Raw genomic sequence first — 24,409 nt, 5'->3', positions numbered from 1 at the left:
TTCTTTTGTAGTCTATAAATACAAATGTCAAGGTAGTAGCAAAGTGAGTGTCCCAAAAATGAGTCTAAGTGAGTACTATACAAGTATGTGTAAAGAGTTTGAGAGAAGTCACTAGTGAGTGTTTCAAAATAAAGTGTGTAAGTATTTAGTGTGTGTTATGGTCAAATATTGTATTCAAATCTTGGCGTAATTACTTTGATAATAATAAAATAATTACGTTTTTAAGTGGTGCCGCGTCCAACATCTTGTTGGCCATTTCTATCTTCTATTCAGGAAACATCTCAAAAGATCTTAAACAAAAATTGTGACATAATAAGTAAAACACGTGGAAAATGAACATCAATTAAGAACTATCGCAATGGTATTCTCTTTAATTTCCCTCTCTCTAGTCTAGAAGCACCCTTTGCTGTGTCTCCTTTTTCCCTGTATCATCATTCATAGCCACTTTCTTTTACCAAATAAAATATCTTACCACTTTATAATGTTATAATAATTAGTCCAAAGTGGAATACCATTTCCTTGGTATTCCGAAAGAGTACTATAATACATGGACATGAAACTGATGAGATTATGATAGCTATGTATCTGTACAAGAATTCCAGTGCCCGTGTTTTGGCCTGCATCTCAATTTTTCTCATCATTAATTTCGTTAACTCCCAGCCACTCGCTACCCCTACTTGTTCGGATCCAACAAATAAGACATCGGACACCGGTTTCTCATCAAAACTCACTTCCCTTTTGGATACTTTAACTTCTAAAGCTGCTCTCAACACCTTCTACAATGAATCATCTGATGGGGTGTATGGCCTTTTCCTCTGCCGAGGCGATGTTTCTAGTAAAGATTGTCAAGGCTGCGTCATCAACGCAACTCGGGAATTGAAAAGCCATTGCTCAACCAATAAAACAGCAATCGTATGGTTCGATTTCTGCATGGTACGATATTCTAGCACAAACTTCTTTGGAAAGGAGCAGCTACGTCCCAGTCTGGAACTATGTAACACTAAGGGTCGTACTTCCCAAACTGATATTGATGCTTTCTCTTTGATGTATCCTATAATTGAAGAGGCTGCAAATTTGGATACTAAGTTCATGGCCAATGATTTTGCTCCAAATAATAATGAGTCTGATAGAAGATACGGTTTGGTACAGTGCACTAGAGATATCGATGCCGCAGAATGCAGCCATTGCTTGGGGCAGTTAATGGAGTTGATAAAGAATTCTTCTTGCCTGGGTAAAAATGGTTGGCAGTTTTTGGTCCCAAGTTGCAAGGTAAGGTATGAGCTCTATCTCTTTTATGAGCCAGCACAAGCACCCCCACAACCTCTGCCTCCAGCGCCAGAGCCGAAACCTGGTGAGCCAAACAGCATCATTTGGTGAAGGAAAACAAAAATTGTTTACTTCCAATTTGCAAGTCTTGGAACAATTTTATTCTTCATTGATTTGTCAAATCTTTAATTTGGTCCTATTATGACAATAAAGAATATACTGTATACGCTTAACTAAAAATCGTAAAGAGAAAAAAGTGCTCCCTCTGGTTTTACTGAGTATTAGAATCCCATAACATGAGTTAAATATTTTAAGGGGTTCATAGGATTATTAGCCTTCGAAAGTATCTGAGCCAGAGTCTCTCTTTTCTCTTAAAAAGACACCAAATTAAAAAATAATATGCCCAGAAAGGAAAGAGTAGGCAGTGTTTCTGTAGTTTGCTGTTTATAATATTTTTTTATATATACACAAATTACAATATGTTCTTAAATTTGTTCAATGACTGTGTTGACACAGGAAAAGGAGGAGATGGAACAACAAAGAAAGTAATCATCTCTGTATCCTCGATTGCAGCATTTGCAGCGGTCTTGGGTTTCTGCTGTTGTTTATATCTTCGGAAGAAAAATAGAGGTGAGTCCGGTTGGCCTAAGTTTTTTTTAGTGTTAAAATTGTTAAGCATCTGATATGATTTCTTGCCAGATAGTGATAATTCAACAAGAATTATGTTGCCAAATTCAAGCGGTGTTTATGGGAGAGGCTGTCATGGAACTGATGACGATAACAGTGGCGAATTGCACTGCTTCAATTTAAGTAGTATTGTGGCTGCTACAAACGACTTTTCTGATGCAAACAAACTTGGAGAAGGTGGTTTTGGTCCAGTTTATAAGGTTAGCACATTTTGTCACGTTTCCTTTTTAGTGCTTTATACAGTGTTATGGAATTCAGTGAAAAGTCACCAACACCACCTCTAAGCTTCTGGCCTGTTCTAGAAATTTCTATCATTACTAATACTATAGAATTATTTAGAATTATATAATAAAGTTTCATAAAAGTCATAGCACATTCTAGAAGTTTGTAGTGTTTAGAAGAAAGGTGATTTGCTAGATTTTTCTAGTTTTTGGGCATAACCCACTATCAAGTAGTTTCTACAGTTCTATAGCATACCTTAGGTCCCTTGGAAGGGTGTAAAAGGTCCCTTGGAAGGGTGTAAAAGAGTGAGTACACAAAATGCATTTAAAAGTGTTCCAAAGAGTGTAAGCTAGAGTGTTTAGTGTGTGTGGTCAAGAATTGTAATCAAGTCTTGGTGTAATTACTTCTGTATTAATAAAGTAATTACGTTTTCACGTGTTGTGGCGTCCAACAAGTGGTATCAGAGCCGGATCGCGATCGTACCGAAAGAGTCCTTTGTTAAATTTTTTAGAGTGATCGTGTGTGGTTTAGTACTACAGAGTTTGCACGATGGGTGACCTTCAAGTGGTCGGTGGAATTAAGAAACTTAACAACCAAAATTACAACACGTGGTCGATGCACATGGAGGCATATCTCCAAGGCCAAGACTTGTGGGAGATCGTTGGTGGAAATGAAGTTACACAACCGGAGGATGCAACCGCTTTGAAGAAATGGAAGATTAAAGCGGGCAAAGCCATGTTTGCAATTCAGACCACAGTTGAAGATGAAATGTTGGAGCACATCAGGCCAGCGAAGACACCGAAGGCAGCGTGGGATACTTTCGCATCACTGTTCACCAAGAAGAATGATATGAGATTGCAGCTTTTGGAGAATGAGCTTCTCTCAATCAGGCAGCTCGACATGACGATCAACCAATACTTCACCAAGGTAAAATCTCTTGGTCGCGAAATATCTGCATTAGACTCTGCTGCTGGCATGTCAGATGCTAGAATTAGAAGAATTATTATTCATGGATTAAGGCCAGAATTTAGAATTTTTATTACTGCAATACAAGATTGGCCAACCAACCTTCTCTTGTTGAATTGGAAAACTTGCTAGCTGACCAAGAAGCATTAACTAAGCAAACATCCGGAATCTCGTTAAAGAGTGACGAAGAAGCACTCTTTAGTGGTGATAAGAAAGGTCGATCTTGGCCAAATGCTAGCAAAAATTTTAAGAAAAATGATGACAAGGATAGTCATCATGGAAGCTCCCAAACAGGGGGAGCTCAAAAGAAAGACAACCGGCGTGGCCAGTTAAAGAATAACAATAAATTTGATGGGAAATGCTACAACTGTGGAAAGTATGGCCACATGGCTAAAAGTTGCTGGTTCAAGAAGAAAACTGCAGAAGGTAATGCAGCCACGTCAAATGCAGAAAAAACAAGCGATGAAGAATGAGACGCAGAAGCATCTTTCGCTGTGAAGGAAGAAGAATTAGCTTTCGCAGCTACTGTTCCAGGAAAGATCGACTACAATAATAATTGGATAGTCGACTCTGGCTGTTCAAATCATATGACAGGAGACGAAGAGAAGCTGCAGAACATAACAGAATATAAAGGTGGTCGTGTAGTGGTAACAGCCAACAACTCAAGATTATCGATTGCTCACATCGGTAAAACAACAATCACGTCGAGATTCAGCTCAAAAGAATTTTCACTCCAGGATGTCTACCATGTACCTGGGATGAAGAAAAATTTATTGTCAGTAGCGCAACTTACGGCGTCGGGCCACCATGTCGTATTCGGTCCAAAAGATGTCAAATTCTACCAAGATCTTGAAATCTCTGGAACACCGATGATGAGAGGACAACGTTTAGAGTCTGTCTATGTAATGTCAGCAGAATCGGCTTATGTAGACAAGACTCGAAAGAACGAAACAACAAATTTATGGCATGCAAGGCTAGGAGATGTCAGTTACCACAAACTCAAGGTAATGATGAAGAAGTCTATGCTGAAGGGTCTTCCTCAACTCGAGGTCAGAACATAGACCATATGTGCTGGCTGCCAATATGGTAAGGTGCATCAATTACCGTATGAAGAATCAAAGTTAAAAGCCAAAGCACCATTGGAGCTAGTTCATTCTGATGTATTCGGGCGAGTCAAACAATCATCAATCAGCGGCATGCGGTACATGGTTACATTCATTGACGACTTCTCAAGGTATGTGTGGATTTTCTGTATGAAAGAAAAATCTGAAACTTTTTCAAAATTTAAAGAATTCAAAGAAATAGTGGAAGGAGAAGTCGGCAAGAAAATCCAATGCCTCCGAACAGACAACGGTGGCGAATATACCTCAGATGAATTTTCTGACTATCTTCGAGAACGCCGCATACGCCATCAATTCACATGTGCAAATACGCCACAACAGAATGGAGTAGCAGAGAGGAAGAATCTCCATCTTGCAGAGACATGTCGAAGCATGCTACATTCAAAGAATGTTCCAGGGAGATTTTGGGCAGAAGGTATGAAAACAGCAGCTCATGTGATCAATAGACTTCCTCAAGCAAAGTTAGGGTTCGTCTCACCCTTTGAGAAACTGTGGGGCTATAAACCTACAGTATGTCACTTTCAAGTGTTTGGCTCTGTGTGCTACGAGTTTGTGCCAAGTCATCTACGTAGCAAATTTGATAAGAAGGCAATACGGTGTATCTTCATTGGACACGACAGCCAAAGAAAAGGGTGGAAATGTTGCGACCCAACAACAGGAAAATGCTATACGTCGAGAAATGTGGTGTTCGATGAAGCTTCTTCATGGTGGTCACTGCAAAAGGAAGAGTTACCAGATTCTAAGGAAATAGAAGACAATTTGCAGAAGAAGATGGGGGAGAAAATTATTGAGTTACCTTCAACTCCAGAAACAGATGAAGAAGACAACGAAGACACAACACAGAGTCCATGGAAAACAGGAGTGCATCAAAGATCAGAAGATGATGCAAATAATGGCCAACCAGAACTTCGGAGATCAACAAGAGCGCGGAAGCCAAATCCCAAATACACCAATGCTGCTGTAGCTGAAGAAGAGAAGTTCAGAGAGCCAGAGTCATACGAAGAAGCATACCAGTACTCCAAGTGACTTGAAGCAATGAAAGAAGAGATAACTGCTTTAGAGAAGAATCAAACTTGGGAGCTGGTGCCAAAGCCGAAGGAAGCAAAATCCATTTCGTGCAAATGAGTCTATAAGGTAAAAACTCGTCCTGACGGTTCAATTGAAAGATACAAGGCTCGGTTAGTAACTCGAGGATTCTCTCAAAAATATGGGCTAGATTATGATGAGACATTTAGCCCAGTCGCTAAGATTACAACAGTACGGGTTCTACTAGCACTTGCAGCTAGTAAAGGCTAGAGGCTATGGTAGATGGATGTAAAGAACGCCTTTCTACATGGAGAATTAGATCGAGAAATATACATGGTCCAACCAAAAAGATTCGAAGATACAGCTCATTCGGACTATGTCTGCAAACTGAAAAAGGCGCTCTATGGATTGAAGCAAGATCCACGAGCATGGTATGGCAAGATTGCTGAGTTCTTAGTAAAGAGCGGTTATACCATGGCACATGCAGATTCAAGCTTATTCGTCAAAGAAAGGGATGCAAAGATTGCAGTTGTCCTAGTATATGTCGATGATCTCATCATTACTGGTGATGATGAAGCAGAGATTCGTCAAACAAAAGAGAACTTGTCAGTTCGCTTTCAAATGAAGGAGTTTGGAGAATTGAAACACTTTCTTGGATTAGAAGTCGACCGAACTGAGGAAGGTTTATTTCTCTGTCAGTAAAAATATGCTAAAGAATTGTTGCAAAAGTTTGGAATGCTCGAATGCAAGCCCATCTCAACACCTATGGAAGCTAATGCCAAGTTATGTGCTCATGAAGAGAAGGACTTGCAAGATGGAGCAATGTATCGGCAACTTGTAGGTAGTTTAATCTACCTTACGTTAACTAGACCAGATATTTCATATGCAGTTGGAGTAGCAAGTCGATATATGCAACAACCGAAGAAGCCTCATTTGGAAGCAGTGCGACGAATGCTAAGGTATGTCAAAGATACCATTAACTACGGCCTCTTATATAAGAAAGGTGACGAGATTAAGATAGTTGGATATTGCGATGCTGATTATGCTGGAGATCACGATACTCGTCGCTCAACAACTAGATAATTATTCATGCTTGGATCTGGAGTCGTTTCTTGGTGTAGCAAAAGGCAACCAACGGTGTCCTTGTCAACCACTGAAGCAGAATATAGAGCAGCAGCAATGGCAGCTCAGGAAGGTACATGGTTGACGCAACTAATGAAGGATCTACATCAATTTACAGACTATGCAATGCCACTTCACTGTGATAATCAGTCTGCTATTCGTCTAGCAGAAAATCCTGTGTTTCATGCTCGAACAAAACATGTGGAGGTGCATTATCATTTTCTCAGAGAGAAAGTTTTACGAGAAGAGTTAGAGATGCACCAAATAAAGAGTGAAGACCAGATAGCAGACTTATTTACTAAAGGACTCAACACTACAAGATTTCAAAAGCTCAGAGAACATCTCAATATGAAGAGTCGGTGTTGAGGGGGAGTATTGAAAAGTCACCACCACCTCTAAGCTTCTAGACTGTTCTAGAAATTTCTATAATTACTAATACTATAGAATTATCTAGAATTATATAGAATTATATAATTAAGTTTCATAAAAGTCATAGAACATTCTAGAAGTTTGTAGTGTTTAGAAGAAAGGTGATTTGCTAGATTTTTCTAGTCTTTGGGCCAAGCCCACTATCAAGTAGTTTCTAGAGTTCTCTAGCATATTAAAGTTGAGTAGTATAAATAGGGACCTTAAGTCTCTTGGAAGGGTGTAAAAGAGTGAGTACACAAAATGCATCTAAAAGTGTTTCAAAGAGTGTAAGCTAGAGTGTTTAGTGTGTGTGGTCAAGAATTGTAATCAAGTCTTGGTGTAATTACTTCTGTATCAATAAAGTAATTACGTTTTCACGTGTTGTGGCGTCCAACATTCAGTTTGTATGAGTAATTTATTTAATACTGCTGAAAAGATAACCTGACCATATAATATAGAACTCATTACTATATGAACTGTTGTTCATTTCATGTAGTAATACTAGCTTTTAGTGCAGAACATTTTTCACACAAACTTACCATAGTATTTGAGTTATGGATGACTGTATTGAAATGACAGGGAAAGTTGATAGATGGAAAGGAAATTGCAGTAAAAAGGCTTTCCATGAGATCAAGACAAGGTCTTGAGGAGTTCAAAACTGAAGTGAGGTTAATAATAAAACTTCAGCACAAAAATCTTGTGAGGCTCTTGGGATGCTGCTTGGAGGGAGATGAGAAACTTCTTATCTATGAGTATTTGGCCAATACTAGTCTTGATGCCTTCCTTTTTGGTCATTTTCTTTCTCTGTCTTTATTTGCTTATCAAATATTAATACAGAAACTCACCATCTAAAAAAAATTATTTTCTTTTCTTTGGTTTTTAATTGATAGCAGATCCAACAAAATCAAGAGAAGTACTGGACTGGACTACACGTGCAAACATTGTTAATGGAATTGCGAGAGGCCTGTTATATCTTCACGAGGATTCTAGGCTCAAAATCATTCATAGGGATATGAAGGCAAGCAATATCTTGTTAGACGACGAAATGAATGCAAAGATATCAGACTTTGGCACTGCTAGGATTTTCGGAAGCAATCAAATTGAAGCTAACACGGAGAGAATCGTTGGAACATTGTTAGTCGTTTCCTCAATTCTCAAGTTGTGATCTAATGATGAATAACAGCAATTAACAAATTTTGTCCTTGGGATACAAGCTGCGGGTGCAGAATATATAATTTTACTAGTAACTACTGGAATTTACTGCAACATATGGCATTTATACTCCATTTTCTTTTCTTCAAAAAGCGGATATATGGCACCAGAATATGCAATGGAGGGACTGTTTTCAATAAAATCTGATGTCTACAGCTTTGGAGTTTTATTGCTAGAACTGCTAACAGGAAAGAAGAGCGGTGGCATCTATGATCCAGAGCGCTCCAAGAGTCTTTCATCATATGTATGTTTCTATTCCTTTTTCTGATCCTTAATTTCAAGTAGAACTACATTCTTACTTAGTGAACTTATCAAATATGATAATGAACAGGCTTGGGAACAATGGAATGAAGGCAAAGGGGAGAAGATTATAGATCCAAACATTGTTGGTGCTTGTCCAATAAACGAGGCTTTTAGATGGATCCATATTGCACTATTATGTGTTCAAGAAGACCCCAAACTAAGGCCCAATATGTCGTCAGTCGTTCTCATGCTTGCTAGCAAATCAGTCCAACTTCCACAACCATCAAAACCTCCATTTTCTTCAAATAGACTTTTCTTATCTGGTCCATATTCAACTACTTCAGGCTCAGAATTACAGACATCCGACCAAGCTTCAACAAGTGTTTCATGCAAGTTTATAGAGTGGTCGGACCACAGTACTAGTACTTCATAAAATTCAGATAGACTACTTCATTTTTAATTTCTAACTTTACATGTATATATATTTATATATGAACAACTTTGAGGTTCATCTTCTGTAAATGCTACTTGTCCGAAACATTGCTAGCACTATTTACAATAGATTGATTTTTACTTTCAAAGAAATTGAGTGAGAAAGAAAGACACAAACAACGCAAAAGAATACAAGAACTCAAGCAAAGGAAATAGAGAACTATAGATGTTTTCAAGCAAGTGAACCTCTCTAGAGGATGCCCCAGCCGTACGTCTATTCACAACAAAATGCTATAAAGAAAGTACCTAGTAATATTGATCAAGAATAGGGAGTGAATTTCATTGTCCTGCTGAGACATTAGAATGGCCATTCAACGACTAAAGAACCATCGGAAATGCTGCGACTATCAATCCAATTGCAGATCCTTTATGTGAAAACGACCTCACAACACCTTACAGCCAAATAAAACATATTAAAATTTTCAATATCATTCATAACAAATATACCAGTCATGTTAAATTAATCTTACAGAACATGCACCACATCAAGAAAATTATATTAGGATCTCTATAGGCAACCGTTATCGATGGTGACGACGAAATCACTATTTTTCTCCCTCCTTTGTTTAATCTTCTCTCTCGCTGCCCAACAAGCCACAGCCCAATATCACTTTAGCTTTAACGAAACAAGTAACTACACCCTTAATAGTACCTACCACGATAACCTAAATCACTTCCTCTCAACACTTCCCAGCTCTCAAAATGGCAACGGCTTTTACAATCTCTCTTACGGCAATTCATCGGATCAAGTTTATGGAATCGGACAATGCCGCGGAGACACCATGCCCGACGTCTACTAGAGTTGTCTTCATGAGTCTAGCTCGTCTTCTCCAAGAGCACTGCCCCTATCAGAAGAAGCCAGTCGCTTACCTTGGTACGAAAATTGTTTGTTGCACTACTCTAACAGCTCCTAGCTCGGCGTCATGGAGACTTATCCCCACTTTATTGGTTTGTCGACTTACGTACGTAAAAGTTCATCCAATACTAATTAAGGATTGTTAGCGTGTCCATGTGGAAAAAAAAGTAGGTGAACACATCCAACAATATATAAAAATATGCATTACTACGTGTTGACTGCGTTTTTAGCCAACGACGTGAGAACGTCAAATATGACAAGCCTTCAAGAGAATGTAAGCGACACAGACGATTTAAACAGGAAAAGTAAATAACACAGGAGATTTTTATAGTGGTTCAGCCCCGATTGTCGGTAATAGCCTAATCCACTTAGAGTTGTGATTTATAGATCCGTACTCAAGATCATATGGACTGAGCCAACTGAGTTTCTTCAGTACAGATTGCAAAAATACAAGAATTCTCTCTTATTTCAACACTTTCTCTCTCTAGAATACTCAGACCCAAATTTCTCTCTCTAAAAAGAAGAAGCAGAAGCCCTTCTCTCATCCCCTAAGCCCTCTATTTATAGGCCTGGGATACTCAACTGATATCCCCTTTAGATAGGGATATTTTATTATTCATCTTATATTTAAATTACAAAAAATATATAAAATACAACAGATTCCTCAATTTGAGTGAGGAATGAGAGATTCCCGGATGCTTAGACCAATTCTTGCTGAAGTCGTTCCGGGGATTTTGACGTAGTCTCACATGCATGTTGATTACTCCTTCCAGCTTTCTTTGGACCAAGGTGATATATGCTTGGCTCTCCTCAGACCAAGGTGGTCCGAGCCAAGCACCTCTTGCCTTCTCCTCGGACCAAAATGGTCCGAGGCATTTTCCTCTTGCTTCTCATCTCGGACAAGTCCGAGCATACCTCCTCCAATCAAGGTCTGATCGGACCTTGTGGCCTTCTCCTCGGACCAAGGTGGTCCGAGGCATCCTCATTGGCATCTCTCCTCGGACAAGTCCGAGGCACTTCACTTGGCATCTTATTCTTGTGGTCTCCTAGGATCACTCTCTTGGGGTCTCCTAGAACCACATACTCCTTGGGGTCTCCTAGGACTACTTTCTTGAGTTCTCCTCGGACCTCATCCTTGGGGTCTCCTAGGATCACCCTCTTGGGGTCTCCTAGGACCACATCCTCCTTGGGGTCTCCTAGGACCACTTCCTTGAGTTCTCCTCGATGCACCCTCCTTAGCTCTCCTAGGATGCACTCCCCTTAGCTCTCCTAGAATGCATTCTCCTTAGCCTCCTCGGATCAAGGTGCACTTGGCTTGGTTATGACATCTTTCAAGCAGTCCAAATTCCTCGTCAGTCTACCGGGCCTTTTATCACAACTCTGAGGAGTCAATGTATTTATTGATTATTAATGTGTCTTTTACTGACCATGTACTGCCACTTGTCACTTTTATTACCACGTTATTGATCTCTAATTTTTGGGTATAACACTACGTACACTCATCAATAATGATTTTGAGATAGAAGATGTCCTTTCACCTATATGCTTATACTTTCTACAATTATTATCCATATATATTGTTAAAACACCTTTATTATACTTTCTACCATTACTATCCATATCTATTGTTAAAATACCCCATATTTATACTTTCTACAATTGATATCACATCTATTCTTAAAACACTTTCACATCTTACTCATTCCATTATACATTCTTACATTGAGTATTTAAAAAACATATTAGATAACCTGAAAATTCGAGCTGCAGCCGGTGAATCTCTTAAAAAAAATTACTGTTAAAAATTTAACCGCTCCACGTATGGTTTAAAACCATATATGGATTTTTCCAGTGCACACCTGACATGGATCAAACGATCTGCACCAATTGTTTCATTTGCAGTGTATATGAAGTTTGTATGTATAAAATACATATTTATTTTAAAGTTTGAATTCTTATTGTCAGATTTTAATTATTATAATATTGTTCGTGATCTTGTATTATTTATATTAATTAAAATAATTGAAATATTAGTTGGTTGAGGAGAAAAAAGCATATAAAACAAATTACAAAATATGAATATCAATGAAAAATATTTTAATAGCTACCGATTTTAAATTGTTTTTGCTACCAGATTTTAATAAAAAAATAGCATTTTATTCTAAATTAAAGTAATTTGCACCAAATTGTGATATAAATTTTTTTTAGTATGCAAAAGTTAATCATTTTGCTACTAGATATTTTTTTTTTGTTACTCAAAATTTAATAGCAAATAAAGAAGACTTGCTACAAAAAAAAAATTAGCAGCTAAAAGCTTTTAATGACTGAAGATTAGCTAGGAATTAGCGACCACTAGTTTTGCTAGCAAATACCAAAAGTACAAATTTGCTACCAACTTTATGCTAAAAAACTTCCTTTCAGTGATTGTACATATTTCAATTTCATTCCAAACAATATTATTTTTCCAATTGATTACACTAATACAAAAGGTATGATTTTTCAATTACTTCAAATCATGATATTTACATTATGTCCTTGATTTAAAATTAATCATAATTAAAATATAAATTCTTCACTCAGATTATAATTTTTTTTAACCAAACAGATTAAATATCATTTAAATATATGTAGTTTCCAATAATCATTCAAGATGCTTAGTTTTCTATATAAAAGAGATATATAATTAACTTGTAGTTACAACATGCACAGTCTCTGTTGTCATTTACATGGGACAATGACATTAGTATTGAAGGTATATATAATAAAAAAAAAAGTCTTCTAAGTTTGTACCAATAAAGAAAGAAAAAACCTCCTCTTAATTAAGTTTGTATCATTTTCTGGGGATTGGAATATTGTGTGTACAATTTGTGTCATATCTTTTCTAACCAATAACATTTTAACAGGTCATTAAAAAAATTAATCAATCTAAATGTCAAACTTAACCATTCTCTTTCATTTTCTGGCTTAAACCACATGTCGTTCCTAAGTGTGTCTTGCCATCTTACACTAAACCATTGGGTCCGATCCGATCCGAAGAGTTCTAAAAGCAAGCCCTTCGCCATTGACTTCGTGTAACGGCAGTCAATTTGTCGACGCTGTCACCAAATTGATTGCTGAGTATACTACTATTATGGCTGCTAAAACTTAAAAAGTTGAACAGGTATGGAAGGGCTGTGCGAGAATGTGTCAAACTCATTTCCTCATGGGACCAGAGTAGGTCAAATGTCAAAACTTGAGGATAAACCAAACCAAAATAAATATTATTAAAGTTTGGAAAAGGACCTTTGTGATGACTCAAAGTCCTTTCCTGGCCTTTAGTAGAAGCAATACATCAGGTGGGTCGATGGTCCATTACCATTAGTGTAATTCATGTAATGTACCATGAACACATTATGTTACCACCATTCGGTATTCATTTGCTGACATAAGGGAGAGCCTTAATCTGGCAGCAACGACGACTATAGGAAGAATATATGAAGTTTCTTCAATTTCTCATTCAGAGCATTTTTGTCAAGGTTAGCTGCCCCACAGCTCAAAGGATCTTGAAAATTTTCTGTGATAAAAGTAGAATACATGGAAAATGAACATCAATCAATAACTATCGCAATAGAACCACTTTCTTTGACCAATGTTCTACCCTTTCTATTATGATAACCAGTCAAAGTGGAATACCATTACCTTGGTATTCTGAAAGGGTAATATATTACAGGGACATGAACCTTAACTTGTTCTAAGATTATGATAGCTATGTATCTGTACAAGAATTCCAGTGCCCGTGTTTTGGCCTGCATCTCAATTTTTCTCATCATTAATTTCGTTAACTCCCAGCCACTCGCTACCCCTACTTGTTCGGATCCAACAAATAAGACATCGGACACCGGTTTCTCATCAAAACTCACTTCTCTTTTGGATACTTTAACTTCTAAAGCTGCTCTCAACACCTTCTACAATGAATCATCTGATGGGGTGTATGGCCTTTTCCTCTGCCGAGGCGATGTTTCTAGTAAAGATTGTCAAGGCTGCGTCATCAACGCAACTCGGGAATTGAAAAGCCATTGCTCAACCAATAAAACAGCAATCGTATGGTTCGATTTCTGCATGGTACGATATTCTAGCACAAACTTCTTTGGAAAGGAGCAGCTACGTCCCAGTCTGGAACTATGTAACACTAAGGGTCGTACTTCCCAAACTGATATCGATGCTTTCTCTTTGATGTATCCAATAATAAGGGAGGCTACGAATTCGGTTACCAAGTTCAAGGCCAATGATTTTGCTACAAATAATAATGAGTCTGATAGAAGATACGGTTTGGTACAGTGCACTAGAGATATCGATGCCGCACAATGCAGCCATTGCTTGGAGGAGTTAATGAATGTAATAAAGAATTCTTCTTGTCTGGGTAAAAATGGTTGGCGGAATTTGGCCCCAAGTTGCATGCTAAGATATGAGTTCTATCTCTTTTTTGAGCAACCAACCCCACAACCTCTGCCTTCAAACCCTGCTGACAAAGGTGAGCCTAACAGCATCATTCAATGAAGGAAAACAAAAAATTGTTTAACTCCAATTCGCAAGTTTCGGAACAATTTAAATTCTGTCAAATCTTTATGTTGGTCCCTGATATGATAATAAAGAATAATCTAATCTTAACTATAAAATCATAACTCTGGCTTTACTGAGTATTTAAACCCCATCAATAAATCCAGTACTATTTTAAGGGGTTCATAAGATTAGCCGTATCTGAGCCAGATCCTCTGTTGCCTCTCAAAAAGATACCAAATAATAAATAGTATGTCCAGAGAGGCTTTGTAGGCAGTGTTTCTGTAGTTTAGGACATTTTTTTATGGTTATGGTACGTGTTCTTAAATTTGTTCAATGACTGTGTAGAGAATGGAAAAGGAGGAGATAGAACAACAAGGAACGCTATCATCTCTGTATCATCAATTGCAGCATTTGCAGCCGTCTTGGGTTTCTGCTATTGCTTATATCTTAGGAAGAAAAATAGAGGTAAGTACGGTTGCCTATGTTTTTTTGGTGCTAAATCTGCTGAGCCCCTAATATGATTTCTTGCCAGATGAGGAGAATTCAGCAAGAATTCTGTTGCCAAATTCAGACGGTTTTACTGGGAGAAATTTTCGTAGAAATGATGACGATAACAGTGGCGAAATGCACTACTTCGATTTAAGTAGTATTGTGGCTGCTACAAACAACTTTTCTGATGCAAACAAACTTGGAGAAGGTGGTTTTGGTCCAGTTTACAAGGTTAGCACATTTTGTCATGTTTCCTTTTTAGTGCTTTATACAGTGTTATGGAATTCAGTTCGTATGAGTAACTTAATACTGCTGAAAAGAAAACCTGGCCTTGCATGATTAGACAAAGGAAATTCATAAAAAGGTTCATCCAGCCATATAATATAGAACTCATTACTATATGAACTGTTATTCATTTCATGTAGTGATACTAGCTTTTAGTGCAGAACATTCCTCACACAAACTTACCATAGTATTTGAGTTATGGATGAATGTATTGAAATGACAGGGAAAGTTGATAGGTGGAAAGGAAATTGCAGTAAAAAGGCTTTCCATGAGATCAAGACAAGGTCTTGAGGAATTCAAAACTGAAGTGAGGTTAATAATAAAACTTCAGCACAAAAATCTTGTGAGGCTCTTGGGATGCTGCTTGGAGGGAGATGAGAAACTTCTTATCTATGAGTATTTGGCCAATACTAGTCTCGATGCCTTCCTTTTTGGTCAGTTTCTTTCTCTGTCTTTATTAGCTTATCAAATATTAATACAGAAACTCACCATCTACAAACATAAATTCTTTTCTTTGATTTTTAATTGAAAGCAGATCCAACAAAATCAAAAGAAGTAATGAACTGGACTGCACGTGCAAACATTGTTAATGGAATTGCGAGAGGCCTTTTATATCTTCATGAGGATTCTAGGCTCAAAATCATTCATAGGGATTTGAAAGCAAGCAATGTCTTGTTAGATGACGAAATGAATGCAAAGATATCAGACTTTGGCACTGCTAGGATTTTTGGAAGCAATCAAATTGAAGCCAGCACTGAGAGAATCGTTGGAACATAGTTAGCCACTTCCTCAATTCTCAGGCTGTGATCTAATGATTAATAAAAGCAATTAACAAATTTTGGCTTCGGGATACAAGCTGCGTTTGCAGCATAGATAATTCTACTAGTAACTAGACAGAATTTCACTGCAATATATGACATTTATACTCTATTTTCTTTTCTTCAACAGTGGATATATGGCACCAGAATATGCAATGGAGGGACTGTTTTCAATAAAGTCTGATGTCTACAGCTTTGGAGTTCTAATGCTAGAATTGCTCAGTGGAAAAAAGAGCAGTGGCATCTTTGATCCAGAGCGCTCCCAGAGTCTTTCATCATATGTAGGTTTCTATTCCTTTTTATGATCCTTTCAAGTAGAAATACATTAATTCTCACTTCTTCTAGTGAACTAATCAAGTATGATAATGAACAGGCTTGGGAACAATGGAAAGAAGGCAAAGGAGAGAAGATTATAGATACAAACATTGTTGATGCTTGTCCAATAAATGAGGCTCTTAGATGGATCCATATTGCATTATTATGTGTTCAAGAAGACCCCAAAGAAAGGCCCAATATGTCCTCGGTCGTTCTCATGCTTGCTAGCAAATCAGTCCACCTTCCACAACCATCGAAACCTCCATTTTCTTCAAATAGGCTTTTCTTATCTGATCCACATTCAACTACTTCAGGCTCAGAATTACAGACATCTGACCAAGCTTCAACAAGTGTTTCATGCAAGTTTGTAGAGTGGTCGGACCACAGTACTAGTACTTCATAAAATTTAGAAAGACTACTTCATTTTTAATTACTAACTTTATATGTATATACATATATATATGTGTGTGTGTGTGTGCACAATTTTGAGGTTCATCTTCTGTAAATGCTACTTGTCCGAAACATTGCTAGCACTATTTACAATAGATTGATTTTTACTTTCAAAGAAATTGAGTGAGAAAGAAAGACACAAACAACGCAAAAGAATACAAGAACTCAAGCAAAGGAAATAGAAAACTATAGATGTTTTCAAGAAAGTGAACCTCTCTAGAGGATGCCCCAGCCGTACGTCTATTCACAACAAAATGCTATAAAGAAAGTACCTAGTAATATGGATCAAGAATAGGGAGTGAATTTCATTGTCCTGCTGAGATTTTAGAATGGCCATTCAACGACTAAAGAACCATCGGAAATGCTGCGACTATCAATCCAATTGCAGATCCTTTATGTGAAAACGACCTCACAACACCTTACAGCCAAATAAAACATATTAAAATTTTCAATATCATTCATAACAAATATACTAGTCATGTTAAATTAATCTTACAGAACATGCACCACATCAAGAAAATTATATTAGGATCTCTATAGGCAACCGTTATCGATGGTGACGATGAAATCACTATATGTCTCCCTCCTTTGTTCAATCTTCTCTCTCGCTGCCCAACAAGCCACAGCCCAATATCACTTTTGCTTTAACGAAACTAGTAACTACACCCTTAATAGTACCTACCACGATAACCTAAATCACTTCCTCTCAACACTTCCCAGCTCTCAAAATGGCAACGGCTTTTACAGTCTCTCTAACGGAAATTCATCGGCCGATCAAGTTTATGGAATCGGACAATGCCGCGGAGACACCATGCCCGAGACGTCTGCTAGAGCTGTCTTCATGAGTCTAGCTCGTCTTCTCCAAGAGCACTGCCCCCATCATCAGGAGAAGCCAGTCGCTTAGCTTGGTACGAAAATTGTTTGTGTTGTTGCACGACTCTAACAGCTCCTTGCTCGGCGTCATGGAGTCTTATCCCCACTTTATTGGTTTGTCGGGTTACGTGTTGAGTAAAATTTAGAGTAAACAGCTCTAAATTTACTAATATTGGATCCAAACAGGGAAACAAATTACTTGTATTATAGCACAATAAAAGGCATTACAAAGCTTTCCAAAGACCACTCACAATTTGAAGAGAAATAGACACTCAATAGGAATACACTCAAAACACCACACTAAGAATACAAAGACTTATTTTTTTGAGGATGTCTAACCCAAATGCAAGGGAGGGTATTTATAATTCTCACCATGCAATCTACACCATACAAATATTAAATTGAGAAATAATCATAGCCATACATTATTACCACATTCTACACACTTCTCCTAAAAAATCTACTTTCTACATCATTCTACAATTTTCTCTTAAAAATATCTTCCTTCCACATTTGTTGAGAAGCTTGCATTGTCTTGGCTTTAGATAAAATGAATTGGGCTTTTGTTTACCTCTGGGCTTGGACATTTGGACTTTTTGGGTTGACTTGATTCTTAACACTCCCCGTCAATGTCAGCTCTTATTCTTTGTACTATGCCAAGCTATTGACGAAACTTTTCAAGCTTGCCTGTACTTAGACTTTTTGTGAACAAATCTGCAACTTGATCATCCGTCTTGATCTGTTTCATCTCAATTTCTTCTTGCAGAACCTTTTCTCTGATAAAGTGATAGTGCACTTCAACATGCTTAGTTCTTGCATGAAAGATTGAATTCTCTGCCAAACGAATTGCCGACTGATTGTCACAGTACATCGGAACTGCATAATCTACTAGTTGATGTAGATTATTCATCAGCTGTATCAACCATGTACTTTCTTGAGCTGCCATTGCTGCTGCTCGATACTCAGCTTCAGTGGTTGACAATGATACTGTTGGCTGTCTCTTGCTACACCAAGAAATTGTTTCGGAGCCAAGCTTAAACACATATCCAGTTGTTGATCTCCTGGTGTCATGATCTCCTACATAGTCAGCATCACAGTAACCAACTAACTTGCAGTCTTCACCTTTCTTGTACAAAAGACCATAGTCAATTGTACTCTTCACATATCTCAGTATTCGTCGAACTGCTTCCAAATGAGACTTCTTTGGATTTTGCATGTATCGACTCATCACACCAACTGCATAAGAAATGTCAGGTCGAGTCAAGGTTAAGTAGATCAGACTACCTACCAATTGTCGATACATTGTCGCATCTTCCAAATCGTTTCCTTCATATGCACACATTTTGGCATTTGATTCCATCGGTGTCGAAATCGGCTTGCATTCAAGCATTCTGAACCTCTTTATCAACTCTTTGGCATATTTCTGTTGACAGAGAAATATTCCTTCTTGTGTGCGATCAACCTCTAGACCAAGGAAGTGCTTGAGCTGTCCAAGTTCCTTCATCTGGAAACGAACTGATAAATTCTCCTTTGTCCGAAGAATTTCTGCCTCATCATCACCGGTTATGATTAAGTCATCCACGTACACTAGCACTATAGCTAGCTTCCCTTTATTGGTTTTGAAAAACAAGCTGGAATCTGCAGGTGTTACTGAATAGCCACTTTGTGTTAGAAATTCAGCAATCTTACCATACCACACCCTGGGTGCTTGTTTCAATCCGTAGAGTGCTTTCCACAGCTTACACACATATTCAGGATGATCTTGGCTCTGAAAACCCATTGGTTGGATCATGTAGATCTCCCGATCCAGCTCTCCATGAAGAAAAGCATTCTTCGCATCCATTTGCCACAAATTCCAATCTTTGTTGGCTGCAAGTGCAAGTAGGACTTGTACAGTTGTAAGTTTCGCCACTGGACTAAATGTTTTGTCATAGTCTAGTCCATACTGTTGAGAGAAACCACGAGCCACCAATCGTGCCTTATACCTCTCGATTGACCCATCTAGACGACGCTTTATCTTGTAAACCTATTTGCAAGATATGGGTTTCACATCTCTCGGCTTTGGCACAAGATCCCAAGTCTGATTTTGCTGAAGTGCATTGATCTCTTCTTTCATAGCTGTCATCTACTCAGAACTCTGTGATGCTTCTTCGAACGTCTCAGGCTCTGTTGCTTCTTCAATTATGGCTGCATTGGCATATTTGGGATTTGACCTTCGTATTCTTGTTGACCTTCGGAGTTGAGATTGTGGAGTTGATTCTTCTGTTTCACTAGGCCCACCTTCTTCGTTTGGTTGTTGATACACGCCAGTTTGCCAAGGATTCTGAGTCACTCTTTGTTCGACATCATCGCCGTGTAGATCTCCTGATTCATCTGAACTTGGTTGGAGTTGAACAGTATGCTCCCCCATCTTTTGTTGCAGCTTGTCTCCAAATTCTCTCGAGTCTGGCAACACCTCCTTCTCTGGGGACCACCAAGAAGATGCTTCATCGAACACCACATCTCGTGACATGTATCATCTTCCACTCATTGGATCGCAACATTTCCACCCCTTTCTCTGACTGTCGTATCCCACAAAGATACATCTAACAGCTTTCTTGTCAAACTTGCTCCGTAAATGATCAGGAACAAACACATAACATACACAGCCAAATACTCGAAAGTAGCTAACTGTAGGTTTCATGTTCCATAGTTTCTCAAAGGGTGAAACAAATCCTAACCTTGGCTGAGGAAGTCTGTTGATCACAAAGGCTGCAGTCCTCATTGCTTCGGCCCAAAACCTTCCCGGTACGTTCTTTGCATGTAGCATACTTTGACAAATTTCTGCAAGATGCCGGTTCTTTCTTTTTGCTACGCCATTCTGTTGTGGTGTGTTGGCACAAGTGTACTAATGACGTATTCGGCATTCCCTTAAGTATTGAGAGAACTCGTTTGAGCTATATTCTCCCCCGTTGTCTGTGCGCAAGCAACATATCTTCTTTCCCACTTCTCCTTCAGCTGACTCTTTGAACTCTTTAAACTTTGATAATGTGTCAAATTTTTCTTTCATAAAGAAAACCCACACATACCTGGAGAAGTCATCAATGAATGTTACAATGTACCGCATACCGCCAATTGACTGTTTCTTAACCGGTCCGAACACATCAGAGTGAACTAACTCTAATGGTTCTTTTGCTTTGAACTTCGATTTGTCGTATGGTAATTGGAGTGCTTTACCATACTAGCATCCTGCACAAATCGTGTCTGTTCTCACGTCTAGTTGAGGAAGCCCCTTAAGCATCGATTTCTTCACCATCACATTTAGCTTGGAATAGCTAACGTGTCCTAACCGCATGTGCCATAGATCTGCTGTCTCATTTTTTCTTGTCCTGTCTACATATGCAGACTCTGCTGACATCACGTAGACTGACTCCAAACGTCGCCCCTCCATTTTCGGTTTTTCTAAGATTTTGAGGTCATGATACACCTTCACGTCTTGGGGACCAAATAAGACATAATGGCCTGATGATGTCAATTGAGCCACAGATAGCAAATTTTTCTTCATTCCTGGGACATGGTAAACATCTTGAAGTGGCACCTGGTTAGAATTATATCGAGGTGTAACTATCGTCTTACCGATGTGAGTTATCGGTAACCTTGAGTTGTCAGCTGTCACCACCACACGACCTCCCTTGTACTCAGATAGGTTTTGCAACTTCTGTTTGTCACCCGTCATATGATTTGAGCAGCCCGAATCTACAATCCAATCATTCTTGTAGTCAATCCGTTCTGGTGTTGTTACCTGATGGACCCAAAACGGGTATGTTTAAAAATTTATATATCGCAAGCGCACGAATCGTCCATATAGAATAGTGATCGTAAGCAAGGATGTCGAACCCAAAGGAGTTGTCTAAAATCGAAAATGAAACTATTTTAAATCAAAAGTAATAAATTCTAACCTAGTTCCAAAGATTGATAAGTTTTAATGAACATAAAATAAAAGATTGAAAAATAAAGCTATTTAAGATAATGAAAATAAACCAATAATGAGTTGAAAATAAGTATTAAAAGAAAAGATTATTAAGATACTAGAATCCACAAAGTGTAAGTTTAATAATATTTATTAGTATATTGATTCCCAAGTTTTAGTGATAGTTAAAATAATTTAAACTATCACTTTCCAAAAATATTTATAATTTTAAGCACAATTTTCTTATAAAAAGATAGGATTTTTCTTCACTTTTCAAAATTATAATTTCAAAGCATTTAGTGTAAATCAATCTAATGAAATAACAAATAAATCAATGAACATTATTCATAAGGCAAAACATAATATTTTTGTTCTAAGCATGGATGTGTACAATTTAATGACACATCTTACACAAAGAATATTATCTTTATGCACTAATGAAGAACAAAGTGTAAATATGTTCTAACAATCTAAAATACAAGATATTTAAGATGAAAGAAATATATGTAGAAGAAAAATCCATAAACTTTGTTGTATTACAAGGGAAATCAACATACAACATAAATATTACCTAGTTACAAGTTGCTTCATCATGATCTTAATAATCTTATGAAAAAGATTAGAAGCACATAACTAGAGTAGAAATTACAAAATAAATGACATACATACTTGCAAAATGCTCTTGAAAAACCCAAATGGAAGAAAGAATGGTAGAGAGAAAATGAGAGAAAAAGATGGTAACCAAAAACATTAAGCACCCCAAAAATGGTCTTCAAAACCCTTATTTATAGCCAAAATGAGATTATTAAAATAATCAATTTAAATTAAGTAAATTGATTAAATTAATAATAATATGGTAACTAGGGGTAAATTGTAGGAGTGATGATGATTTTGGGGTAAAAATTGTGTAGAAAATGGGTAAAAATGTGGCATTTTAGACAAGGGGACAATGAGTAAATTTATGGGCTCAAGGGGTGTTTGGGGAGCAGTGACAGGCGGCTGGGGCGCCTAGGGGCCTGCTGGGCCGTACGGACTGGCTGGGGCAAGGCTGGGGCTGGAGGAGCTGGGAGTCACGGGTTGGGCCTGGATTGGGCCTTGGGGAGGCGGACTGGGCCTGGGCGCTGGCTGCTTGGGCTGGCGAAGGAATGAAGTTGATGATGGAGTGAAGTGGAGACCTTGCTGCTTGGTCACGTGGAAGCTCTGCTGGGAGGCTGATTGAAGGCTGGGTGATTGAAGGATGGCAGGCGTGGATGGCTGAGGAGAAGCTTGGGTGACAGCTGGCGTGGCTTTGGTCTGCTGGCAATTGCTGAAGGAGATGTTGAAGGCAGCAGGCTGGGGTCTTCGGCTGGAGCAAGTGGGCTGGCAGGCGGACCAAAGGTGGCAGGGAGGAAATGGGCTGGGCCGAACTTAAAGGGGCAGGCCCACAATGGAGGCAGCTGGGGGAAAAATGCCCAATTTGCTTAATTTCTCTTCATAAATGCCACTTTTATTTTCTTTTCTCTCCTTTCTTTCAAGCATGCAATATAATTCCTACAAGATAAAAATAAATTAAATAACAATCAAATATTTTCAATTATAAATAAATCATATTAATTATTTGAAAATATTGATTATAACTTAATTTAATAAAGCATTTAAGTTCAAAAGAATTACATTTTTAACTTCTAACTTAACAATACAAATTTCATATAATTAAATTACAACATATTATAATAAAATATCTATAAAAACATATATAAAAATCTATAAAACTACACTAAGACTAATAAATTAAAAATTACATAAAAACTTAATAAGTTAATTAAAAACTCAAGAACTAAGCAACAATTAACATATAAAATATGGTAAAATAACTCTATTTTGTAGAGTTATCATTACCGTGAGAGCTAATTCTTCTTCCTCCGTAGCGAACAACGCTTCAGCATCCCAACCATCTTCACTATTCTCCTTCGAGCTGGAAGTAGCAGTATTACTTTCAACAGGCTTTTTCTTGGTCCAACAGTATTTCGCCATGTGGCCCATCTTCCCGCAGTTGTAGCACTCGCCATTGAACTTTCTACTATTATCGCGATTCTTGGAAGCTCCCCCTGGACGAGAACCTCCCTTTCCTTGGTGACTTTTCACCTTGTCGCCATCCTTTTTAGATCCACTACCAGTATACCGCTTGAAAGTGTCTCTGCTCTTGTTGGTGTAGAGCGCTTCCTGATAACTCTACAAAATAGAGTTATTTTACCGCTTTTTATGTGCTAATTGTTGCTTAGTTCTTAAGTTTTAAATAAACTTATTAAGTTTTTAAGTAATTTTAAATTTATTAGTCTTATTTTGATTTTATATAATTTTGTGTGTTTTTATAGTTATTTTGTTGTAAAATATTGTAGTTAATTATTTGAATTAATGTTGTTTAGTTTGAGGTATAAAAAATGTTGTTTTAATGAAACTAAGTGTTCAATTAAATTAAGTTTTAATTAATATTTTCAATGAACTAATATGATTTATTTTATAATTGAAAAAAATTTGAATTTGATTTAATTTATGTTTCTTTTGTTAGGGATTTTGGTGTATTTTTGCTCTTGAAAAGCAAGCAAAATGAAGATAAAGAGTGGCATTTTTGCTGAAAAAGAGATGGAAAATGACATTTTTGAAATTTGCCATAGTGAGGCCCACGCCTGGCCCAGTTTGCCCCTCACGCCTGCTGCCTTCAATCAGCTGCATCAAATTGATACAAGAGCACTCAGCCATCAGCATTTCCTCCTTGCCGCCACCTGTCCATCTCCTCATCACTTAGCATCATTCCAACTCTTTCAGCCATCTCCACGTGACAAGCTCTTCCAAGCCCAAACGTGGGCCTTCCTCCTCATCAGCCAGCATGGCCCAATAGCTGACTCTTCAGCCCAACCGGCCCAAGACAATGCCCAGCCGAAGACTCCTCCAGGCCCATGCCACCCATTTCCTGCTCAGCCGCCTGGTGTACCGTACACCATTCCCTTGAGCCCATCAACTTGCTCTTGTGTCCCCTATGACAAAAATGCCACCTTTTTACCCACTTTTCTACACATTTTTCACCTAAAAT

At 37.9% G+C, this 24,409-nt stretch overlaps 2 protein-coding genes across 2 annotated transcripts; both read left to right on the top strand.

The window, feature by feature from the left end:
* Positions 1-519: 519 nt before the first annotated feature.
* Positions 520-8,795, top strand: LOC133794291 (cysteine-rich receptor-like protein kinase 10). The gene is made up of 7 exons (XM_062231490.1): positions 520-1,351; positions 1,783-1,896; positions 1,966-2,153; positions 7,398-7,608; positions 7,712-7,952; positions 8,124-8,274; positions 8,362-8,795. Exons 1-7 carry the CDS (start codon positions 571-573, stop codon positions 8,704-8,706), a joined length of 2,031 nt encoding a protein of 676 aa, XP_062087474.1. The 5' UTR covers positions 520-570; the 3' UTR covers positions 8,707-8,795.
* A 4,429-nt stretch (positions 8,796-13,224) lies between these two features.
* LOC133794292 (cysteine-rich receptor-like protein kinase 10) lies at positions 13,225-16,661 on the top strand. The gene is made up of 7 exons (XM_062231491.1): positions 13,225-14,131; positions 14,506-14,625; positions 14,693-14,880; positions 15,158-15,368; positions 15,470-15,710; positions 15,883-16,033; positions 16,126-16,661. Exons 1-7 carry the CDS (start codon positions 13,360-13,362, stop codon positions 16,468-16,470), a joined length of 2,028 nt encoding a protein of 675 aa, XP_062087475.1. The 5' UTR covers positions 13,225-13,359; the 3' UTR covers positions 16,471-16,661.
* Positions 16,662-24,409: the final 7,748 nt, after the last annotated feature.

This window comes from Humulus lupulus, chromosome 8 (genome assembly GCF_963169125.1).
Source record: "Humulus lupulus chromosome 8, drHumLupu1.1, whole genome shotgun sequence".
NCBI lineage: Eukaryota > Viridiplantae > Streptophyta > Magnoliopsida > Rosales > Cannabaceae > Humulus > Humulus lupulus.
This window is presented reverse-complemented; position numbering and strand designations above follow the sequence as displayed.

Coding starts and splice junctions, on each gene's coding strand:
- LOC133794291 (XM_062231490.1), top strand. CDS start 571: ATGATAGCTATGTATCTGTACAAGAATTCCAGTGCCCGTGTTTTGGCC. Junction 1,897..1,965: donor TCTTCGGAAGAAAAATAGAG/GTGAGTCCGGTT, acceptor ATTTCTTGCCAG/ATAGTGATAATTCAACAAGA. Junction 2,154..7,397: donor GTTTTGGTCCAGTTTATAAG/GTTAGCACATTT, acceptor TTGAAATGACAG/GGAAAGTTGATAGATGGAAA.
- LOC133794292 (XM_062231491.1), top strand. CDS start 13,360: ATGATAGCTATGTATCTGTACAAGAATTCCAGTGCCCGTGTTTTGGCC. Junction 14,626..14,692: donor TCTTAGGAAGAAAAATAGAG/GTAAGTACGGTT, acceptor ATTTCTTGCCAG/ATGAGGAGAATTCAGCAAGA. Junction 15,369..15,469: donor TCTCGATGCCTTCCTTTTTG/GTCAGTTTCTTT, acceptor AATTGAAAGCAG/ATCCAACAAAATCAAAAGAA.